This window comes from Hyperoodon ampullatus (assembly GCF_949752795.1).
Source record: "Hyperoodon ampullatus genome assembly, chromosome: 1".
In the NCBI taxonomy this organism is placed as follows: Eukaryota; Metazoa; Chordata; class Mammalia; order Artiodactyla; family Ziphiidae; genus Hyperoodon; species Hyperoodon ampullatus.
The window spans coordinates 27,576,250-27,587,179 of NC_136914.1; the positions used below are offsets into that span (position 1 = coordinate 27,576,250).

Genomic DNA, 10,930 nt, shown 5'->3' on the forward strand with positions numbered 1-10,930 from the left:
CAGTAAAGGCAGCCTTTTACCAAGTTACCACCTATTACCATCAAAAGCCTTCAATAGAAAGCAAAGCTCTAGGATCATCCCATTTCTGCTCATTATCAGACAGACAACATCACCCTCAAAGACTCTGGGTTCTGAAAGAACAAACTGGCCCAGGGTGCCAACTTCTGCTTCAAGTGAATCTGGGCCGTGTAGGGCAACAAGCACTTGTTTGCTGTCTCTAGTTTCCACCACATGGACTCACTAGCATCTCTCAATAAAGACAAGGCTAGGGTAGTAGGTAAAGCACAATGTTTTACAATTAAAGGGCGCTTCACTGGTCAGCGCAAGAAATAAGTACAGGAGTCTGGGGCATTTCTTTTGGCTGTCCGTCATGGGTGAGCGGAGTGGATCTCTGACTTCTATGCATTTTCCACGGCAGCCACTCCGGCCAGCGCAGCGAGGCTGAAGAACGCAGACACGGCGGGCATCTCCGGGGTGCTGCTCCGCGTCTCCGTGGCCTCTTGGTTGTGTGAGCATTCGTCATTGCAGCCTGTCTCGGTCACCTTAACAAGACTCCTCTGCAGTTGTTCCTTTGGTTTGTCATCCAAAGTACCTCCTGCTGGTGATACCCGGCCATCTGCTGTCCTGACAAGGTGTGTGATCTTGGTTTTCCTTGCTTTTCTCTTTTGACTGCCCACCAAGGGTTCTTGCGCTGTTGTTGGCTCTGGAGTGTTGGGAATGGATGGGGCATTTTTAACCTTATAAGCAGGCTCTGTGGTGTTTCTGTCTTCTGAAAATACGGCTTCTGTAGGGTGAATGGCAGCCAAGAAGAGTTGCTTGTTTGACCATTTATCCCCACTTCCTTTTTCCGGACCATTAGGCTTCTCCTTTTTGTGCTTGTATTTGCTGACAATTTTGTGGAATAAGTTCTTTTTCTCAGACTGGAAAGGACCTTTGCTGGTTTTGGTCGGTTCTGAGGACATATGTCCAGTCTTCTTCTTTTTTCTTGGGACAGGTACACATTTCTCGTCAAATGTAACAGGACTATACTGAGGGAGGCTGTGGAATTTCTTTTCAAATTCTTCACACAGCTTTGCTGAGCCAAGGAGAGAGTCTTCCTTTGCCTTTGTCTTCTTGAACTTCTTGCTTCCACTGGTCCCACTCTGGTGAAACGTCCAGCTTTCTTCATGCCAACACTCTTCATGATCAGAGGACTTTCCTTTTCCTGACCTTCGTTTCCCTCTGCCAACATTAGCTCGCAGAGACGTGAGCATACCCTCAGACACCAGGGTTTTATAAAGAGCACCTTTGCAAGACCTCTCAGATTTCCGGGAGCCACAAGTCTCTATTTTTCTGTGACACTCACTGTCCTCAGGCTTGGCCTGTCCCGATAGACTGGGTGGTAATGCAGCCTCCGTAGGGGTCAAAGGTTCTGCTTTTATACCCTCTGGTACCTCACCAGAAATGTTCTTGCTGGCAGAAATACTGATAAAATCTTGAGGTCTTGACTCTTGGCTGGTGTCTGAGGATTTCTCCTTTGACATTTTCTTCTCTCTTGATTTCACTCTCTTCTTTGGTGGCTTGGCATCCAAAATGCTTCCCTTGCCACTCGAGGATGTATGGACCTTCTTGCGAGGGGTATCTCCAAGCTTCTCGATGCCCCAGTCTCCCTTTGCAACAGCTTCAATGGTGTACATGACACTCTCGATATCAGATTCCGAGGACTGCCTCTTTTGGCAAGTCTGCTTGGGTGTGGATTTATCATTTCCATGTCGATCCATTTTGTTTTTCTTCTTTTTCTTTTTTAGCTTGTCTGGTTTGCTTAATGCTGTGGGATCCTCGATGATCCTAATGCCATGAGGATGGCACATGGGATCCTTTCTACTGGGAACATCGCTTATTATTATCTTGCTACTGCCAGAGTAAGAAAAATCAGGGAAGTGACTACATTTTTGATCGTCTTCTAATTCTTCCTTTTTAATTGCTTTAGGAGCTTCCATTTCTATACCCATTATATCATCCATTCGCAGCTCCTCAAAATTTCGTAATTCCTTAGAATCTCTTACATTTTCCTTAGCTGATTTTTCAAATTCTGCTTCTTTCTGGAACCTGGCTTCATCGATTTTCTCCATTTTCATTTCTCTTTCTTCCTTGCCCTTCTCCAATTCTTGAATTCTTCCGCCATCTGATTCTTTGGCTTTTATTAGCTTTGATTCTTCCATTTTCACCCCCTCTGATGCCAGGCACATCTCTGCCAGTTGAAAGAGGGCAGACTTTCCACAGCGTTTTACAGGTTCAGCACCGCCCAACTGTGAAGTCTTCGAACAAATCTCTGCAAACTGAAACAAGGCTGATGCTTGACATTGTTTTGACGGAACATCAGGGTGGGAGGTACCTGAAGATATCTCGGCAAACTGAAATAATGGTGACTTCTGACGCAATTCAGAGGATTCTGAAACATCAGGCCTGCAAGTGCCAGAGGATATCTCTGGTGTCCCAAGAACATGTTCTGCAGCTAAAAGCAGCATGCTCAGGCCTCCCATTTGAGTAGGATCAGCCATCCCAAAGTTAAGCTGAGGCATTTCTTCAGGCTTTGTTTTCTTGGGGCTTGGCAAGGCTCTTGAAGAGTCAGATGGGAAGGCCCATAGTTTCTCCCGTGGATTGACAGTGGATGTTGGGGATTTCACAGGCTTGTTTGTGGTAGCACACCATTTGTAGCCAGGATTTGCTTTCATAAATGCATGTTTATACTCCTTGGCCATGTCTGTGTATTTCTGCTTTTCCTTTGGATCGAGAACAGCCCACCAATCAGCTAGTATCTTGGTAGCACCTCGGTTATCAAGCCTGGGGTGTTCCTGACGTACAAGAGAGCGATGACGTTTGCAAAATAAGAGAAATGCATTCATTGGTCTCCGGGCTCGCTGTTCTGGTGATTCATCATCTTCAGTTTCACCATCTTGCTCTAGACCAGCGGCCCAAAGAAGTTGAACCTTATCAATATCCTCCTCTTCGTCTTCCTCTTCTTCCTCTTCTGAAAAGTCAAGAAGTTGCTTTGCTAGCAATGGATGCCACTGAAGGCACTTTCGTTTTGGTCCTTTTCCAGCTCCTTCTCCTTCTGCGGAATAATCTTTATTTCTATTACCGCCTTTCATTACTCTGACCGGTCAAGTCAAGACTTTCCATCGTGATTTCAATGGAACATCAGAACTTCCAGCTTCTGTGATGCAGCAGAATTCCAGGAAGGCAAACGGAAAGTACACAGGGAGGAAGATGAACTGCGGCAAAGCCTGTGTCATATGATACTGACTTCGCGGGTTCGCCGGGCGCGAGGGCGTGTGTGTGGCTCGCCCTCAGCGGCCAGTCAGGGGTTCTCTATGGGAAAGTGGAGAGAGAGGAGCTCGCGGAGCCGCTCTGCCTCCGCTTCACTGCACACTCCAATATTCTGAGTTTTAAAGAGTGACTCTCATAACCAATAAGGACCTACTCTATGGCACAGGGAACTATACTCAATATTTGGTAATAACCTATAATGGAAAAGAATCTGAAGAAGAATATATATATATGAATCACTGTGCTGTACACCTAAAACTAACACAACATTGTAAATCAACTATACTTCAACTAAAAATGATTAATTAATTAATCTAATTAAATACAATTTCTTCCCTAAAAAAATAAGAATGACTCTCAACTCTTCTAAACATATAAAATATTTTCTTAAACCTTAATCCACCCACTCCTGACACGTTAGGACCTGAGGCAAGACTGCGCTGTGCTGGAGGCTGAGGCCCTGCCCTCCAGCTCTGGGTCTGCCCCGTGTCCTGTAGGGCCTTGCTTACGGGACGGAACGTGGACGCCCAGCCACGTAGCCAAGCTCCCGCCTCCCCTGCTGCACACAGATGAGCTTGGTCCCCTGGGGCCTGCAAGTGTCACATCTGTGGCTGGGCTCGTCTTCTAGACCATGGTCGTCACCTGGAAGCTTCTTAGAAATGCAGAATCTCAGGTCCCACCCAGACCTACTGAACAGTAGTCTACTTTTTCATAAAATCTCTAGGTGACTTATGTGCAAGTTAGAGCTTGAGAGCCTTTGCTCTCACGTGGGAGGCTGAGGTCAGAGGCACCCATCTCTTACGTTTAAGAGACGCCCTGTTAAAATGCTTTGTTCGTCTTCTGACCTCTGAAGGACTTGAGAAGATACTGGCCAATGATCAGTTCTGTTCAATTCCTTGTTGGACTTAAGGTACATTCCAAACTATAGTTGATTTTTCCTCTTATACATTTAATTTTTTGCGGTCAGGTAATTTTCCTTAAGCTGTTTTCTTAGTTGGAATGCACCCCACCCACCCTACTCTGTCAATATCACCCGCATCAGGGTGGCCACCTCTTCCGTGAAGCCCACCGCAATACCCCAAAGAAAGAGCTTCCGTTCTGACCCCATCCTCCTTAGTTGAAAACTCTGGTAGCCCATTCACTGGGTCTGCTCTGGTTATACAACTGAAGCCTCCACGAGACAATCAGCTCCCTGACATAGGAGCTGAGTCCCATTCAGATTTAGATTCTTCATTACCCATAGCTGAGTCTATTAGATTTTAAATAAACATGTGAAATTAAATCTGCCTCTCTTAAGTTTATTTTTGTGGCCCCTGCAATTCTCTGCTTGTGCCAGAAAGGATATTAAAATAGCCCTGCAATTTTAATGAAGGTAGGTTTTACTCCTGGGTCTTACCACATTTAGGAAAGTGTATACATTTTGTACTTTCATGCAAAATTGTGCTTGGCACCGACCTGGTGGTCACGAAGGGAAGCAAGGGTGTTCTTCGATGAGAATTCTTGGGCAGCTGGGTCTAGTTCTGTCAGTGAACAGTATTCAAATGGAGGAATTGCTTTAGCTTGGAAAGTAGACCTCAGATATAGGAGGAATAGAGCAGAAGAAAAAGGAACTTATGAAAAACGGAATACAGAAGTGTAAAGGAAAGGTAAATTTCTATGACTGGCCCAGTCTTCTGGCTCTCTGTGTCCATGGATCATAACTGGGGAGTCATGGGAGTGCAGAGAGGGGGCAGGAACTTGCAACGGGGAGTCTGTGCTCTAGTTTTGGCTCTTCTGCTAATTAACTGAGCACCTGAGAAGCTCACTAAATATTTGTTGGTCTCTGTGGTCACATCTGAAATATGAACAGTTGGTCAATGCTTCTTAACCAGAGAAGAAAGCTAGAAAAATGGGGGCGGGGTGGGTAGGGGGTCTTGTTTAAAGACACGTGGCCAGGTGGGACACCCAGAAATGCGTATTTGCTGGGTTTGTGATGGGCCCCAAGTATGAGGTGCCTTTCTGATATTCAGTTCTGGTTAAGCATCAGTAAATCAGATGCTCTCTTAACATTCCTTCTAGCTCAAATATTCCCCGATTTCATGACTACCAGCCCCGTAGTGAATGCATGGTTAGGAGTCTACGTGTCTGGCAGACACTGCTGGTTGTACCACTCTTCCTTTAGGAACAAAACCCAAAGTTTTTGCTCCGCACACGCCTCTCAGAATAACTATTACATTTCCCAGCTTTCCTTTGGGTATGTCCGTGGACTAAATTCTGGCCAAAGGGAAGTGGTGAGTGTAGGTTCTGGGAGCGCTCTTAAAAGACAGAGGTGTGCCCTCTTGCTTCTTCTTGCTGACAGGCATGCATAGATGATAGTGGAAGATGGGCCAGCTGGGTCAGTGCCGGACATGGGAGCTGCCATAGAAGATGGGAGGGAACCAAGACAGTGTGGCCTGGGTCCAGGACACCAGGGAGTCGTGTCAGGAGGGAACTTCCTACCCCCAGGCTTCCTTTATGTGTGAGAGAAAGACATTATCATCTAGTTAAAGTAACTGCAATTTTGTTCTTACTCTTTCTTTCAGCCAAACCCATTTTAAACTAAAACAATATGGAGCATGAAAAAGACTTTACGGACTCCAGTTATGCTTCCCAATCTTCATGTCAGCACGAATTGGAATGTCTGTTTACTGTGGCTTCTTGTTTTCTACTTCTGTAAATGTAGTATGTTTATAAGATGGAGAATACTATTGTCTTTTACAGAGAGCACTTCTTTCACAGCCAGAAATTGATGGAGAGGTATCACAATTTTAGGAAGCACAGTTTTCTTTTTATGATTTTATCTTATTCTCTACAAACATATATTATTTCCTTAGCATATGCCATACATATATATATATATATATATATATATATATATATATATAATTTTTGCCCTCAAAAATGGTCAGTCACCATTAATTTTGTGTGAAATTTGGTAGGACCTGAACTACAGTGAAATACCAAGAACTGCCATTTAAATTACATATTATTGCTAATAATTGTTATGATTGGCAATAAGCAAACATGTGGTGTTGAGTTTTTTAAACGCTTCTACATTTTTTTTGAAAGTTTGGGCTTTGACAAGAGCTCATTAGGAAAAAACCTTTAATTCTTTTCCTTCTTATTTATAGTTGAACAAAAATGCACACCTCCACACACCATATATGTATACAATAATGGAATTTGTTTCTTGTGAACTTGCATTTAGCCTGTGAAAATTACCTTTAATGACTTTGAAAGATATTGTGCTTTTTGCACATTTTAAGTTTCTGATGGGGGACAGGGATGAGGGGCAGTGATGGGAGGATGGTGAAAGAAAAATTATATATATACATATACATATATATATATATATATATATATAAAATTCAGAGCATAAGACCTGCAAAATTCTGGGATTAAAAGTCATGTGAATAATCGTTTCCATTTCCAAACCTCTCTTAATAAATAATGGTAAAATGCCACAGTAGATATTTCAGGCTATTTAATAAAACTCTCCTTCTCTGTCTCTCTGTCTCCTTTCTCTCATACACACACACACACACACACACAGCACACCCCAAAACAAACTCATTCTCACATACAGAATAGAAACTAAACCAAATCAAACCATAGAGAAAGATGATTGGGTGGGGAAAGGAAACGGGGACTCTTATGAAGAGCTCTCTCTGTTTACCTTCATTCCTCTCATCCGGGTCAGTGTAGGTGGAAGCCACAGTAAAGAGGGAAAAGATAACAAAAGCCAATAAAATGAATGCCATTTCCAGGTTGGTAAACGGAAGCTCCATGAAAGACCACAAACTTCTTCACCTGCAATACAAAGCAGACACTGGCTTAGTATACCCTGGTCCAGAGAGAACTTGTTGAGTAATTATTTATTGTAGAATGAGATTTACTAAGACTTTTTAAGATACTTCTGTGCACCTGGAACAACACACCTGGCACTAGCAGAAATGGAGGGTGCTCTCGTTTTTTGAAATTTGGCATCAGTCTTGGTGTAATTGAACTTAGACTTTGCTGTGTCCATTGGAGGAGAACATGGGAGTCTGAATGGCAGAGTCAATTTATGTTTTATGAGTTTTTTGGACAAAACCCTGGGAGTAAAGATAGAGTATATTTCATATCATGAAGGAAAAAATAATGTTGGTTTCTATCTCACTAACCACACCCAGGTTCAGAGTAATGTTCTTGTGCCTGAAGTTAGCCAGTGTTTGCCAACCAGGTGATAAATCTACAACTGAAGCAATTTTTAGTGAAGAAACCATAGTCTTCAGAGTAGCTGGATCAAACTCAACCCAAATAAAGATAAATGTGTTAACAATTCAACCATGAGAACTTCCAATCTCAGACTCGAAAAAGGAGAGCTCATGTGTCTAGAAAGGAAAGCATAGTTCCATTGGGGGGAAAGGATAACATCTAGTTGGAAATAACCTCTGTCTTTCTGTCTTTCAATGTTTACTACATAAATGTAAAATATTTAAAACACTGCAGACATATGTGGGAATGTTATCATTTTAAGAAGACCCAAAGAAAGACATTTCACATCTTTCCACTGCAACTCATTCCAAATTCCTTATTTACTGTCTATTTTAGGGAAATAACTTCTTGGGGTCTTTCACCTAAGGGTTCAGTCTCCTTTAAATATATTTTTTAAATGACTTCATCATACCCTGTAGTTGAGAGACAAGATTTGAGGTGGGAGTTAGGCTTGCTCTCTTTCCTAGTTGCAGTCTTCCAGTGTTGCTCTAGCAAAACAGAGGTGGGTGAGGGGATAATTAGTTCTTTAAAATCTGCTGGTTTTGAACAGATTTCTGATTCTTTTTTTTTTCTTTTGGACATACTTCTTACAATTGACAATAGTTTGGGGGATATTGATCAGAAGTCTGTAGCTTTTCGTAGGTTTGTAGGACAGAAAATTAGACATGGAATTTATGTGTCATAGGTATGCACATTTTAAGATATAAAGAATACTACCGGGGCTTCCCTGGTGGCGCAGTGGTTGAGAATCCGCCTGCCAATGCAGGGGACACGGGTTCGAGCCCTGGTCTGGGAAGATCCCACATGCCGTGGAGCAACTAGGCCCGTGAGCCACAACTACTGAGCCTGCGCGTCTGGAGCTTGTGCTCCGCAACAAGAGAGGCCGCGACCGTGAGAGGCCTGCGCACCGTGATGAAGAGAGGCCCCCGCTCGCCGCAACTAGAGAAAGCCACGCACAGAAACGAAGACCCAACACAGCCAAAAATAAATTAATTAAATTAAAAAAAAAAAAAAGAATACTACCAAGGGGGTTAAGATGTATCTTGGAAATTTTTCACATCAGTGCACATTGGTTGAGCTTATTCTGGTTACTGGAAGCTGAGCATTCTAGAGTATGGCTCTACTGTCATTTAACCACTCATATTGATGGGAATTTGGGTTCCTTCTAATTTTTTGTCATTGCCAACAATGCAGCAGAAAATATTTCTTTGTAAATATAAATTTGCACACAGGTACACATATCTCTAGGAAAGATTTATAGAAGTAGAACTGCTGGATGTATAAACTTTTGAAATGTTCCTTCACAAATTTCCCTGAAATTTACAACCTTATCAGTACTATATGTAAAGAACTGGTTCCCAAATCCTTCCTCAACACTCCCTCTTTCGGTTTTCCCCCCCAATTTGAAGTTAAAAATACTATCTCATGTTTAAATTGGCTTTTCCCTGATTTCTAGTGAGGTTGAACATTTTTTTATGTGTTGATTTATTATTTATACAGTTTGCTCTGTGAATAACTTGTCTTTATCCTTTGCCCAGTTTTAAACTGGGCATTTGTAATTTTCTCACTGATTTGTAGACACTCATTATAAACTTTGGATAAAAAATTCCTTTCAGGGCTTCCCTGGTGGCGCAGTGGTTGAGAGTCCGCCTGCCGATGCAGGGGACGCGGGTTCGTCCCTAGGTGAAGTAGGTGAAGCTTCCTTGCCCAGTCAAGATTTCTGTTGGGCTACATGTTTTTCTACAGTGACTGATTTCTGTTCTTATTTGGACTCATATTTGCAAAGAAGCACTATATGTTATGTTTCAACTTTAAATTTTAAAATACATCATATGGTCCAGAACAAAAGCAATGTTCTTAAGTACCTCTGAATGGTCAAAGGTAGATGATTTATGTAAATTCAGTTAGGGATCAAAAGAGCCAGACTTCTTCCAGTGAGAAGAACTGAACTGACAGTCTTTGAAAATCTTTCTCTGGAGACTTCTTACAGTAACAGGGAAAAATGTGGGTTCTTGGTCAGTTTCTCAATAAATACAATTTCCTGAAATATCTCAGGGCTTTGTCATACCTTATACCCTTTTCAACAAAGAAAGTTGTCTTAACTATTCCCTTATAAAAAGGCATAGAGTAAGAGAATTGAGAATGTTAATTACAAATGAGATAGTGGATTTACAAACTATTAAGAGCTGCAGAACTCTTGCAATACTAAAATATTCTGAGTTTTTTTGTTTTGTTTTGTTTTGTTTGCGGTACGCAGGCCTCTCACTGCTGTGGCCTCTCCTGTTGTGGAGCACGGGCTCCAGACGCGTAGGCTCAGCAGCCATGGCTCACGGGCCCAGCCACTCTGCGGCATGTAGGATCTTCCCGGATCGGGGCACGAACCCGCGTCCCCTGCATCGGCAGGTGGTCTCTCAACCACTGCGCCACCAGGGAAGCCCAATATTCTGATTTTTTATTAAATATTTTTTATTCAGTTTTAAGATCACAGTTAAAGTACTTTAGCATGTTATACACATGACTTACATGTGCAAGTTTTAGAAATATCAAATTAAGTATAAGATTTTGAGGAAAGAAATTATATAAACGTGTAGATTGACTTTTACGACACATACATCTAAGAAAGCAATAATTCTGTTGTACCATTAAGTGGAAATCATTTATTACATGGCATGTTTACACCAACTCTAAAGAGAACCAAGCCAATTTCTGAAAGCAAGAAAAATGAGCCATTCGGTCATGCTGAAAACTGTCAACAGACTTAAGACCTGGTGGTCAAATGAAGCTGTGGTTAATTTATAATAGGTAAGTAAGCAATTCAAACCTATGGGAAAAGTTCATAATCTGGTAACGTGGACTCTCAGGTGGTTTTTATTCCTTTTCGACAGATTCCTGAGAGCAAGCCATGAATGCTAAGGAAATGAGAAACATGTTGCCGAGCATGTGCTGAGCTCCAGATCACAAACCTCCCCCACCCCAGTTCTGCCGCTACGAGCTGAGGCACTAAAGTGAGGTGTCAGTGGACGTGAGCACTCCCCTGAGGCCGCCAGGGGAGGTCATGGTTAGTCCACCAAACGCGTGCCTCTGTGATTTAGGTTAGAGCTTGTGAGGTCAGACGTGTGGTGCGGTGCAGTGGGAGGGTGTGGAGGCATGGAATTAGGTCCTTGCTCCTCGGTAACCAGTTCTGGCCCAAGTTATTAGAAAATCTCTGGAAAGAGTAGTAATGTTCACAATAACTAATTCTGTGCATAAAGATCAACTTAAGGAATTGACAAACCATTAGCCAGACTCATCAAGAAAAAAAGGGAGAAGACTCAAATCAATAGAATTAGAAATGAAAAAGGAGAAG

At 42.5% G+C, this 10,930-nt stretch overlaps 1 protein-coding gene across 1 annotated transcript; it reads right to left on the reverse strand.

Moving 5' to 3' along the window:
• Positions 1 to 310: 310 nt before the first annotated feature.
• On the reverse strand, positions 311 to 3,131 carry LOC307051602 (HMG box transcription factor BBX-like; the record flags this gene model as incomplete). The annotated part of the gene is given in 2 exon segments (XM_079702051.1): positions 311 to 404; positions 406 to 3,131. Coding segments are annotated over 2 exon segments (2,820 nt in total).
• Between the last annotated feature and the right edge of the window lie 7,799 nt (positions 3,132 to 10,930).